We start from the raw sequence: 13,918 nt of genomic DNA, 5'->3' as shown, positions 1-13,918 counted from the left end.
TTTCTTCCCATAAGGTCTTTCTAAATTCTCATTCAGTGTGGGGAGAAAGGTACAAAGTAAGAAAACACAATTGTACAATAAAAAACAAAAAGCTGAAACCAACATAAAAAAAAAATGAAAACAGCTACAGTATATAGCACAGCTCCCAGTAGGGTCGGGTGATATGATAGCATTGTCTATCGACAATTATTGACAGCCAACAGATGGTGACAACTTTGTGATGTGATAGATGAAAATAAAAAATAAAACATGCAACATAAATTAAGTCGTAATCTATGGATTTCACGACTGGGCAGGGCTGTCAACTGGGGAGCCAAGCCCAGCCAATCAGAATACGTTCTTCCCCACAAAAAGGTCTTTATTACAGACAGAAATACACCCAAGAACTCCCCCACCCCTCCTCAGACGATCCTGCAGGTGAAGAAGCTGGATGTGGAGGTCCTGGTCTGGCGTCGTTACACATGGTCTGCTGTTGTGAGGCCAGTTGGATGTTATGCCAAATTCTCTAAAACGACGTTAGAGGTGGCTTACGGTATAGAAATGAACACACAATTCTCTGGGAACAGTTCTGGTGGACAATCCTGCCGTTAGCATGCCAAACACACACTCCTTCAAAACTTTAGACATGTGGCATTGTGTTGAGACAACTGCATATTTTAAAGTGGCCTTTTTATGTCCCCAGCACAAGGTGCACCTGTGTAATGATCATGCCGTTTAATTAGCTTCTTGATACGCCACACCTGTCAGGTGGATGGATTATCTTGTCAAAGGAGAAATGCTCAATGAACAGGGATGTAGACAATTTGTGCACAAAATTATAAAATAAGATTTATGTACGTATGAAAGATTTCGGGGACATTATTTCAGCTCACAAAACATGGGACAAACACTTTACATGTTTACATTTTTTGTTCAGTGTGTGAGATACTGTTAGTCTTGTGGTGTGTGTGAAGGGACACCTACTCATCATACATCTAATTACAAAATCTTGGGCATTAATCTGGAGTTGGTCCCCCCTTTGCTGCTATAACAGCCTCCACTCTTCTGGGAAGGCTTACCACTAGATGTTGAAACATTGCTGCGGGGACTTGCTTCCATTCAGCCCACAGAGCATTAGTGAGGTTGGGCAGTAATGTCTGGCGATTAGGCCTGGCTCGAAGTAGGCGTTCCAATTAATCCCAAAGGTGTTCGGTGGGATTGAGGACAGGGCTCTGTGCAGGCCAGTCAAGTTCTTCCACACCGATCTCAACAAACCATTTCTGTATGGACCTCGCTTTATGAACGGGGCATTGTCATGCTGACAGAAAAGGGCCTTCCCGAAAACTGTTGCCACAAAGTTGGAAGCACATCATCTAGTACATCATTGTATGCTGTAGCAATAAGATCTCCCTTAATTGGAACTAAGGGACCTAGCTTGAACCATGAAAAACAGCCCCAGACAATTTTCCCTCCTCCACCAAACTTTACAGTTTGCACTATGCAGGCCTGCCCAATGTATAGTGCATAAAGACAATGCTATCGCCAAACCCAGATTCGTCCGCCGGACTGCCAGATAGTTTACCGTGATTCATCACTCCAGAGAACGTGTTTCCACTGCTCCAGATTCCAATGGCGGAGAGCTTTACACCACTCCAGCCGACGCTTGGCATTGCGCATGGTGATCTTAGGCTTGTGTGCGGGCGGGGCTGCTCGGCCATTTCATGAAGCTCCCGACGAACAGTTATTGTGCTGACATTGCTTCCAGAGGCAGTTTAGAACTCAGTAGTGAGTGTTGCAGCCGAGGACAGACGATGGTTACGTTCTTCGGCGGTCCCGTTCTGAGAGGCTGAGACGCTTTTGCTCCTAGACGTTTCCACTTCACAATGTCAGCACTTACAGTTGACCAGGGCAGCTCTTGCAGGGTAGACATTAGACAAACTGACTTCTTGGAAAGGTGACATCCATGACAGTGCCACATTGCAAGTCAAGGAGCTCTTCAGTAAGGCAATTCTACTGCCAGTGTTTCTCTATGGAGATTGCATGGCTGTGTGGTCATACATACATGGGATGTTTTTGACATTTTAAGGATAGAAAATGTAGTATATCTGAATAGTACATGTACAGCAATAGTTAGAGTATGGGGATCAACTAGAATAAAGTACATACACTATAAACACAAAAGTATGTGGACAACCCTTCAAATGACTATTTCAGCCACACCCGTTGCTGACAGGTGTATACAATTGAGCACACCGCCATGCAATCTCCATAGACAAACATTGGCAGTAGAATGGCCTTACTGAAGAGCTCAGTGACTTTCAATGTAGCACCTTCATCATAATCACCAAACAGTGCCCAACCTCAGTAATGCTGGTGGCTGAATGGAAGCAAGTCCCTACGTTCCAACATCTAGTGGAACGCATTCCCAAAAGAGTGGAGGCTGTTATAGCAGCAAAGGGGGAACCAACCCCATTTTAATGCCCATGATTTTGCAATGAGACGTTCCACAAGGTGTCCACAAACCTTTGGTCATGTAGTGTACATATGAAGTAGGTAAAACAGTATGTAAACATTATTAAGTGACCAGTGTTCCACGACTATGTACAGCACATAGGACAGCAACCTCTAAGGTGCATGGTAGAGTACCCAGGTGGTAGCAGCACAGTTGAAAAATATATGGCAGGTAGAAATCAAAACTGGATGGGTAAGAGATAGATTGAAAGGTCGAGGGTAGCTGGAGGGTGGGACTATAAGGAAAAGAGGGATAACTGAAGTAAAATGTACAGTGGACATAAACATTATTCACTGCATTTGGTAAGTATTCAGGCCTTAATTTTATCCACATTGTTACAGCCTTATTCTAAAATTGATTAAAATAGTTTCCCCCCCATCATCATCAAAGCACAACACCCCATAATGACAAAGTTCACACCAAAAAAAAACATTTTTGCGAATGTATCAAAACAGGAAAAAACTGAAATATCACATTTACATAAGTATTCAGACCCTTTACTAAGTACTTTATTGTAGCACCTTTGGCAGCAATTACAGCCTCAAGTCTTCCTGGGTATTACGCTACAAGCTTGGCACACCTGTTTTTGGGGAATTTCTCCTATTCTTCTCTGCAGATCCTCTCTGTAGATCCTCTCAAGCGCATTCAGGTTGGATGGGGAGCGTAGCTACACAAATATTTTGTGTCCAAGTTCTGGCTGGGCCACTCAAGGACATTCAGAGACTTGTCCCAAAGCCACTCCTGCGTTGTCTTAGCTGTACAGGATCTCTGTACTTTGCTCTGTTACTTTTATAAATGTAACCTTCATTTAATTAGACAAGTCAGCTGAACAAATTCTTACTTACAGGTTTGGCCGGTGTGGGCCGTAATTGTAAGTTACGGCGTACACCGGCCAAACCTGGACGACGCTGGGCCAATTGTGAGCCGCCCTATGGCAATCACAGACGGTTGTGATACAGCCTGGATCTTTCCCTCGATCCCAATTGCTCAATTTGGCCGGGCAGCCAGCTCTAGGAAGAGTTCTGGTGGTTCCAAACCTCTTCCATTTAAGAATGATGGAAGCCACTGTGTGTTTTAGTACCCTTCCCCAGATCTGTAAATCGACACAATCCTGTCCCTGAGCTCTGCGGACAATTCCTTCGACCTCAGGGCTTGGTTTTTGCCCTGACATGCACAGTCAACTGTGGGACCTTATAGACAGGTGTGTGCCTTTCCAAATCATGTCCAATCAATTGAATTTACCAGGGTTGGACTCCAATCAAGTTGTAAAAACATCTCAAAGATGATCAATGGAAACAGGATGCACCTGAGCTCAATTAAGTCTCTTAGCAAAGAGTCTGAGTACTTATTTACATAAGGTATCTTTATTTTTTATACATTTGCCAACATTTGTAAAAACCTGTTTTCGCTTTGTCATTATGGGTTATTGTGTGAAGATTGAAGCGATTAAAAAATGTTTAAATACATTTTACAATAAAATGGTGAAAATCAAGGGCACCAATTACTTTCGGAATTAACTGTATGCATGTATGTATTGGAAGTAGAAGTCTAAGTATTTTCCATTAGTCTACTCCAATTAGGGGAGGAGTGGTATGGTTAGTGAACCATAAGAAAAATATATTTAAATAAAATATGGGGGATTGGGAATTAGGCAAACAATTACATTAATATTGCAGACTGACATCTATCAAAGCTGATCAACACTATCATCTGCATCTACATAATTACTAATATATTTATATGTATTTATTTATATACAGTAGACTGTAAAAAAATTATATTTATGCAAGTCAAGGAACTCAGATTTGATCCCATATACCTTGTCATTGTGATAATTATGAAACCATCGGCAAGCATCAGTTCCCAACCCTATCGAGGACAGCTTATTCAACAGACAAGGCAGCACAATACTTTAAGGCATTTGCAATATAATTTACAATAAGCATGGTAGCCGTAGTGGTGCTGCTTAGTTCTGAATCCGTATTGATTAACATTAAGTACACCATTTACAGATAGAAAATAATGTAGCTGTTTGTGGTCCAATGATTCTAGTTTTTTTCGCAAGACAGGGGATCCTGGAAATGGGTTGATAATTATCGAGATCACTACTATCCCCACCCTTACGGAGTGATAGCACCAAAGCTGCTTTCCACACTTGGAATATTTCCTGATACTAATGTTATATTTAAAAAAGTGTGTGTTACTGTGCCAGCAATGAGAAGCGCTGCATGCTGAAGCAAAGACGGGTCCAAAATGTCAGCCTCTAATGACTTCTTAGTGTCAATAGCTAATAAATGGGCAATAATTGCTGTTTCTCTGAGTTACCGAAAAGAAAAACCGAGACTAACATTTCCCAAGTCACGTGAGGTTGACTGATTATCCATCGAGGCAACTGGAGGCTGTACGTGGGGACAAACAGTCAACTGACTGGCCAAAACCAGTATGGTGACCATTTCTTTAAATAGGAAACCAGCAGAGATAAAATGCTGATTAAAAGCATCATAAATCTTAGCAGTTTCCTACATTACTGAAAAAGTTTAGGCAGGGAAGTAGCAGAATTACCTGGCTTCAGTGAACTAACTGTTTTCCGGAATTTAGCGTGTTCACTAACAGTCTGCCATAAGCGCTTAGGAAGTAGTTTGATTTGGCCTGTAACCTAGCTCACTACGATAAGAGAGCTTGTTCATCAGACAGTCACTGCTCCCCAAAGATTTGCCATTGCCTGAACTTAGCCTCTGCCCAGGCTTTCAACATCTTTCGTCAAAATCTTTCGTCCATAGTTTCATTCGATTTCGTGCCACCACCCAACTTCTGTTTTAGCGGATGTTTAAAAATGCTTATTTGTTTATTTTACTTTTGGGGGGTGTGGCTAATGCGGGCGATACATTCATATATCAATGTTTTATGGATAATCATGATAGGACAAAGGTTGTTGTCGCCCAACCCTAGCGCCCAATAATTACTCTAAACCTGAGGACACAGTCATCACATCTTAAAGACAACACACTTTGCAAATAGCCTCAACCCTAAAGCCTTGAGGTACAGCAAAAGGCCTTGCAACAGCAATAACAGTCAGACCTCTGGGAGTGGGGCGACGCTGCGTCCCATTGATCAAGGGGTGGTGTAGCAGCACCACCAGTAATACCACCACCGGCCCCAGCAGTAGAAGTGTTAGCATTAGCAGCCTGTTCACAGCTCAGCACTCTCTCCACCACGACCCTGCTCCTGTCTAAATCTGTCAAGGCGTTCGTCCTCAGCTCTGTCCTCAGCTCTGTCCTCAGCTCTGTCCTCAGCTCTGTCCTCAGCTCTGTCCTCAGCTCTGTCCTCAGGCACCACCAGCAGCACAGGAGCATCTCATCTCAAACGCTTTAACCATCCGACACCGGCCTCACAAAATCCATCTCCATAATGCGGCCCTAGTCCGGGGCTTAGTTCGATCCAGTCCTAATCCGATCCCAAAGTCCAGTTGTAGCTCAGCTCACTCCTTGCCCAGGCCTTGGTCTCAGAGCTAAATCCCAGTTCAGTTCAGACATGCAGCAGAGAGGCACAGTAAAGCGAGGCCCGTCCCGAGCACAACACAGTCAAACACAGCTAACGAAAAAAAAACTCCCTCCTCCTCCGTCAGTGTTCAAGTTTTGCAGTGCCTCTACTCACTCGCTCTCCGAGCCCTGCTATGTGACGGTGTCAATCCCTGCCCTGCCCTCTAGCATGCCCCTGCCCTGACGTGTGCTCTGCCTTGCTGCTACCAAAGGATAGCCTATTTATAGCAGCAGCTAGCTAAGCTACAACGATGGTCAAGAATCCGCTTCAGGAAGTAGAGGTACACAGATGGAGAGAGAGAGCGAGGGGGGGGCGAGAGTGGTAAAGGGAGAGGGGAGACAAGATAGAGGTGGAGTACAGAGTGGTACAGGAGAAGGAGAGATGTAGGGTGAAAGAGAGGAAGGGGTACAGGAGAGAGAAAGATGGGTAAAGGAAAGAAAGGGGATGTTCCTATCAAGATAGAGGGATGAGAGAGCTCAAGAAAAGGGAGGGTAAATAGCAGGGGGGGGGGGGGCCTGACAGCAGAGAATTCCTGCTGAGGCTGAAGAATGCATTGTGGCCAAATACAGGTACTTTCTCTAGTAGCTAGCTAGCTTCTTTAATATGCAATTAGGTATTCATATAACTGGGTCTCCTTAAGAATCTACTGTAGCCTGAGTAGAGAGCATAGCTGGAGGAGGATGTGAGGAGAATAATTAAGTAGGCATCTGTGTCGCAACACACACAGAGAGCGAGAGAGAGCGAGAGAGAGCGAGCGAGCGAGAGCGAGGTGGAAAGGGGGAGAGTGCAGATGAAATGCATTCTGAAGGTCACACAGGGACTGCAGAACATGCAGCACAATAAGCTCAGAGAGAGGAAGAAGAGGGAATACATAGAAAATGCGAACGAAAGGACTCACACTGTACACAGGGAGTCTAGGGACAGTGGCTCAGAACATATGCATCTTGTCCCACCCTATCCACAATCAAACAGTCAAAGACAAAAGACGCATCCTAGCATACTTAATCCTGGTTTGAAACATCCCAGATTAAAATAGCACCCTATCCATTATTCAATCCCAGAGCGGACCAAGCTGGCGCTGTACAGTGAGGAGTGGGTTGACAGGAAGGGGATCTGCAGGGAGATCCTATTCCCACATCGCCACCATGGAGTCCACAGAAACAAGAACACAATATGGAAATAAATCTACCATTAGTGTGCAATGGTGAAAACAGTAACGTGCTCGAACCGTAAGTGTGCTACATACATACATACATATCTCAGTAGTGTGCCCGTATTTCTCAGATGACGGGTAAAATAAAAATGCACATAGCCTATTTCCACACACAAGCCTTCAGTGATTGAGTGACACTGATATTACACCCATTCCAGCATGCAATGGTTCACAACTACAGTGGAAAATAAAACATTCCTCTTACTATTAGGCTATTGTTCAACTACTGGACAGTGACAACACAATCCACACCCACAGCAGTGGTGTCCAACCAAGGTCTCAGAGTTTCTGGGTTGCATGAGGCTCACACGAGCTATTGATTCTCACTCGAAGCGCCCACACAAAATTACTCTTCTTCAATCAAGTTAGTTAAGATTGAAATGTCAATTAAGCCATAATTCTGTCAATAGATAATGACTTAATCTGAGATGACATTCAAATACAGTTTACTACGCAGAAGCTCTTTAGACCCATGATAGAATACACTGCTGTGAAAACAGATAAAAACCATAAACCAAGCAGGCAACTGCAAATCCCCACATAACCACCTCAAGCCTTAACCCAGAGCCATAGATGTACGGAGTCCACAAACTATCCTTCATATTGGCACCAAACATTCCATTAAATCAATAACATTCGAATTTGTACTCTTTGCCTAGATAGAACCTTTGGCACCTAGATCGCTGATGTTCAAAACTCGACATCTTCAGAGTTTGCTGAATTCCGTAGTGTCTCTCTATGGCTCTATGTGCCCCAGCCCAGTCAGTCAATTAGACAACCCTCTCTATGCTCAATAGTCCTTACTTCCTGCTGTTGAAGCTGCTGTTATGATTGTTTGTGAGAGATGAAGGGGAGATCTTTGGCAAAGCAGAAAGATTGGAAGTACCAGATGACCTTCAAAAGATAAAGAAAATCATGAGTTAGAGAGAAAGGATAAAGGCTCTCAAAGAAGAGGATTTTGAGAGATGGAGGGTTCATTCAAAAAGTATGGAAATAGGTTAAACCAGGGGTTTTCAAACTCGGGTCCAGGTACTGCAGGGCGTCTGCCATTTCTATCAATATCACAAGCTGCAACAGAATATCATCGTGGATACAATGCGTCCCTGCGTCCAGTATGTAGTTAGTTAAAGGTAGTTTCACGAGCTAATGCTAACTAGCGTTAGCCCAATGACTGGAAGTCTGCAGGAACAGTTAGCATGCTAACTGTTCCTCAAATTCTGGGTAAGTAGATAAAGGGCTTCATTGCCAAAATCTCCAACTATCCCTTTAAAATTGAGGAAATTATAGTAATTGGAGCTGATCACAGGGTTTGCTCTATATAGGAAATTCTTAGGCGGGCCATCCAAGCGGTAATTTTAGGGATGGAAAAAGTTGTCAACTTAAATTACCAAACCCAGATAAAAATCATGCATAAAAGATATTGAACTATGATTTAATAATACCAACTTTGAGAACTAACAAAGAAAGCTAGAGTCAGGGAGATCAAAAACCGGGCATTCAAAGCACATGCCCATTGATTTTGTTATGTTTGAGCAGAAGAACAATGCATTAGCCATTGGAAAATGCATAAAACTCCAAGAAATATGCTATAAAAAAGCTAAATTGTCTCTCAGCTCAATGCCAAACCATGTACACTGCTCAAAAGATAAAGGGAACACTAAAATAACATCCTAGATCTGACTGAATTAAATATTCTTATTAAATACTTCTTTCCTTACATAGTTGAATGTGCTGACAAAATTACAAAAATGATCAATGGAAATCAAATGTATCAACCCATGGAGGCCTGGATTTGGAGTCACTCAAAGTTAGTGGAAAACCACACTACAAGCTGATCCAACTTTGATGTAATGTTCTTAAAACAAGTCAAAATGAGGCTCAGTAGTGTGTGTGGCCTCCACGTGCCTGTATGACCTCCCTACAACGCCTGGGCATGCTCCTGATGAGGTGGCGGATGGTCTCCTGAGGGATCTCCTCCCAGACCTGGACTAAAGCATCTGCCAACTCCTGGACAGTCTGTGGTGCAACGTGGCGTTGGTGGATGGAGCGAGACATGATGTCCCAGATGTGCTCAATTTGATTCAGGTCTGGGGAATGGGCGTGCCAGTCCATAGCATCAATGCCTTCCTCTTGCAGGAACTGCTGACACTCCAGCCACATGAGGTCTAGCATTGTCTTGCATTAGGAGGAACCCAGGGCCAACCGCACCAGCATATGGTCTCACAAGGGGTCTGAGGATCTCATCTCGGTACCTAATGGCAGTCAGGCTACCTCTGGCGAGCACATGGAGGGCTGTGCGGCCCCCCAAAGAAATGCCACCACACACCATGACTGACCCACCGCCAAACCGGTCATGCTGGAGGATGTTGCAGGCAGCAGAACGTTCTCCACGGCGTCTCCAGACTCGGTCACGTCTGTTACATGTGCTCAGTGTGAACCTGCTCTCATCTGTGAAGAGCACAGGGCGCCAGTGGCGAATTTGCCACTCTTGGTGTTCTCTGGCAAATGCCAAACGTCCTGCACGGTGTGGACGTCGGGCCCTCATACCACCCTCATGGAGTCTGTTTCTGACCGTTTGAGCAGGCACATGCACATTTGTGGCCTGCTGGAGGTCATTTTGCAGGGCTCTGGCAGTGCTCCTCCTGCTCCTCCTTGCACAAAGGCGGAGGTAGCAGTCCTGCTGCTGGGTTGTTGCCCTCCTATGGCCTCCTCCACGTCTCCTGATGTACTGGCCTGTCTCCTGGTAGCGCCTCCATGCTCTGGACACTACGCTGACAGACACAGCAAACCTTCTTGCCACAGCTCGCATTGATGTTCCATCCTGGATGAGTTGCACTACCTGAGCCACTTGTGGGGGTTGTAGACTCCGTCTCATGCTACCACTAGAGTGAAAGCACCGGCAGCATTCAAAAGTGACCAAAACATCAGCCAGGAAGCATAGGAACTGAGAAGTGGTCTGTGGTCTCCACCTGCAGAACAACTCCTTTATTGGGGGTGTCTTGCTATTTGCCTATAATTTCCACCTGTTGTCTATTCCATTTGCACAACAGCATGTGAAATGTATTGTCAGTGTTGCTTCCTAAGTGGACAGTTTGATTTCACAGAAGTGTGATTGACTTGGAGTTACATTGTGTTGTTTAAGTGTTGCCTTTATTTTTTTTGAGCAGTGTAGAATTCCTGGAAATTTGATGAAAAACTGCTCAATTCTCTGTAGAATTGCTTTGAAACAGCAACACTTTCTCTATGCCGCCAAGACGCCTTTCTAGCTAATAGACTGTTAGAGCTAACCCTTCCAATGAACTGTGGAGAGGTCAAAATAATGAAACTGTTTACCAAATCTATTAATTTTAAAAAGTCTACCTGCCATTATCTTTCACCTGAGACAAGACATAACGTATTATGGGGGTCCCTATGTCGCCAGTTTGCCTGGGCGGGGTCCCTGGGCAAGAAAAAAGTTTGAAAACCCCTGAGTTAAACGATAAGAGATATGTCAGCAACTAAAGCCAAGCAAATAGGATAGAAGCAAATATATGACAGGGAGTTGAAATTCAAAGACGAAAGACTGTAGGAAAATAGCAGCAAAAATAATCATAAGGGTCTGCTGGGTTGAACATAAATGTATACATTGAATGAATAAAACAAACTTTGCAGAATAAACTAGCATAGAGAAAACTCAGCCTCAGAGGAACCAATGTCTTTCAATCCCCAGGCCAAGTGAGAGTATTTCCTAATTGGAAGTCAATGGAATGTCATGGACCCAGCCAAACACACTCACTTAGGTGCAGAGGAACCTCTAGGCCACGATCCATCCTCATTCTTCTGCTCTATTACCAGGACCTGCATGGATATCAGAAATAGAAACATAATACACATATAAATATATGGAAACATAATACATACATGTTAAACTTTCTTCGCCAGATTGGCCTACAATACCATAAATGTAGTACTATGGCACTCGTCTTGTAGTATTTCAAAATCTGTTTTACAATTGCATCTACTTACAGTAGCTATTTTACAAAATATTGCCATTTTACTTCCGATAAAGATCAAAGACCTGGGAGAATTTTTTTTTTTTTGTGTGAACTGTTGGAACCATAGAAATCATGATTTTATGTCAAGAAGCAAAGTGGAAAGCAACATTGCTCTTGTTTGGAACAATCTGTTGACTGCATTTGACCTAATAGAACAGCATGCAAACTTATTGTGAATCTACCAGCGAGGAGGAACTGTGCTGCTTGAGTGACAGGGGGCGAGGCTTGGTGTGTGTGGTAGAGGTCTTCACGAGTCCAAAAAGTTGGACGCATTACGAAAAATTAAAAAATAAATATATATTTATATTTTTAAATCAGCTCTATTGTCACACACTGAGGCTCTATGACTGTAGTCTATTGCCACTTTCATGACTTATGATTGGCCAACAACAAGCTACAAGCTCCACTCTCGTGAAACGCAAGTGCAGCAGCATAAATTATGAAATGTCTCTTGCTCTCCCTACTGCAGCATTCACATTCGGATCTGTACAGTCCCTTCAGACAAGGCGGTTAAAATTACACATGCCTGAGACCCGTGACACTTATCAGACCCGACCTAGACCCGTAACATTATCTAGCTTGGGTCCGGATACAGTCTCAGGTATTCGGGTACAGGTGGATCCGTGAAGATCTCTAGTGTGTGGGAAGTAGTCGGAAGGGTAGAGGGGGATAGAGACAGAGTACAATGTAAAAACAGACATAACGCAAGGCTGAGAGACATTTCAGAATATTGCATGCAATATGGATTTCTTGCGATTTCTATGTGAACTCGACTGGAAATGCAGAGCTGCTGCACAATCTGTTTAATGAATCTACTTGTACTTCTCAAATCAGTTTACTGCATCTAGTAAAAAGTTGTAATTTCCCAATCTCATAATACAGGGAAAAAGGGAGATGAATCATATCCCTAAGTATCCCTTTTTGCCTCTTAGTTGGCTTTGTCGTGGGCAGACTGAAAAGCCAAAGTGGGGGCCTGGGTAGTGTCCAAAATGGAACTTTATTCCATATTTAGTGCACTACGTTTGACCAGGCCCCAAAGGGCTCTGGTCAAATGTACTGCACTCAGGGCTCTAAAGTGTGACCATTTTGGTCAAATATGCTCTGAGATATTTTTCTATGAGACCCCCCAAAATAAAAATAAATACATTTAAAAGAACTGCTAGTGGTCACTCATATTGCGAGGGTCCGAAGCTCATTGGTTGAACTCAAATTGCTAGGGGGGCTGGCCCACATGGTGGAAAATGTAGGGGGGGGGGAAATAAAAATGGCACAGCACAGAGTCCAGAGAAACAATTGCTTTCAAACTAGGAAATGGAAAACCTTAAATCGACATCCACGTCTCTGGTGCCCGAGGAACAGTGGGTTAACTGCCTTGCTCAGGGTCAGAACGACAGATTTTTTACCTTGTGGCTAATTGAGCAAAGACAGCAATTCTGCTGATAGATTATGCATATATGAACTGCACATTGACACAGTCGGCCCAAAGTGGGAGGTTTAAGAAAGCCTTAGTAGTCGCCAAAGTTCCGGAGCATGTCTAAATGTATCAGTGATATGTATTTCTTGCAACTTTCTCAAGACATAACTGCATGGGCCTACCACTTTGTGTTGCCAGTTAGCGATGCCGAAACAGTCATTTATAAAAGGCTTTCCCCATAAAACTTTCCAAATTAAATATTAAACTGCAAAGCATACCTGGCAAAATGATGATATCAATATGATTTGTATCTTTTGTCTCGTAAACTCTGCTATCGCCATAGAGAAACACCACCCGCCAAACACCAGTCTCTTGACATGCACAACTGAAATTAAAGGGCAACTACACACCAAAATGTTTTACTTTCTTTCCCAGACCTCAAAAGATGTGATTTAAGCATTGTTGTGGACAAACAAAATTGGATGTTCTATTAAGTGTGATTTTGAGAACAAAAACCTGAAAAAACTATCAAAGGGGAAAACAAGGCCGATAATAGTTTTTTGGTGCTATGCCAAATGTATTGGCTGGTAGATTTTCCCCAACTTTTTGTTTGTTTTTGGCAATATTCATAAACTGTTGTGGATCGTTCAAAATCCACTTACATTTGTTTACACCTTGTTCAGTCACGTTAGCTAGCAACCTTGTTATTTTACTAGTATATCTAAACACTTGGGGGCACAGAAAAAAAACAGGGAAAAGGATAGCTTCATTAGAAGATAAATCATACCAATTAATTAATGACTGATTTCATGCATGTCACCACTCAAACTTGAGGCTCTTAAAGAGACCGTTTAAAATGTGATGTAACTCATCTCAATAGGTCCTTCAAACTCAACCTCAATGCCAGTTTGACTGCAATTTTTCATTGTTCCTCTCTAATTAGGGACCGATTTAGATCTGGTCACCAGGTGGATGCAATTAATTATCAGGTAGAAAAGAAAACCATCAGGCTCCGTGCCTCGTAGGGTAAGAGTTTATACCCCGTCAATAGGTAGAGCTTTTACACAATGTAGAAACCTAATATTCCAAAAATGACTAATTTCAATGGCAGGTTTTTGTATTAACATTCTAGTTTTTAAAAACCAATGTCTTTACATGGTTAAATATTAGTTAGAGCACAGCATGTGCTTCAGGTTGTCATGAATTTGGCCTGTTGGGGGAGGTTT

At 43.1% G+C, this 13,918-nt stretch overlaps 1 protein-coding gene across 6 annotated transcripts in view; it reads right to left on the bottom strand.

Moving 5' to 3' along the window:
- Positions 1-13,918, bottom strand: part of usp15 (ubiquitin specific peptidase 15) — a 40,858-nt gene that overhangs the window by 13,743 nt on the left and 13,197 nt on the right. For 2 of the 6 annotated variants that reach the window (XM_021563357.3, XM_090200228.1), the window contains 2 exons: positions 11,020-11,081; positions 8,049-8,138 (listed from right to left, as the gene is read on the bottom strand). In XM_021563357.3, the coding sequence (XP_021419032.3) occupies positions 8,049-8,138; positions 11,020-11,081 (152 nt within the window). Of the gene's footprint in view, positions 1-8,048; positions 8,139-11,019; positions 11,095-13,918 lie in introns of all 6 variants that reach the window. The other 4 variants (XM_090200225.1, XM_090200227.1, XM_021563359.3 and 1 more) reach the window with 3 other exon arrangements.

This window comes from Oncorhynchus mykiss, chromosome 15 (assembly GCF_057628025.1).
Source record: "Oncorhynchus mykiss isolate SJ-2025 chromosome 15, ASM5762802v1, whole genome shotgun sequence".
Classification (NCBI taxonomy): Eukaryota; Metazoa; Chordata; class Actinopteri; order Salmoniformes; family Salmonidae; genus Oncorhynchus; species Oncorhynchus mykiss.
Note: the sequence above shows the minus strand (reverse complement) of the source record. Positions and strands in the feature narration are given on the sequence as shown.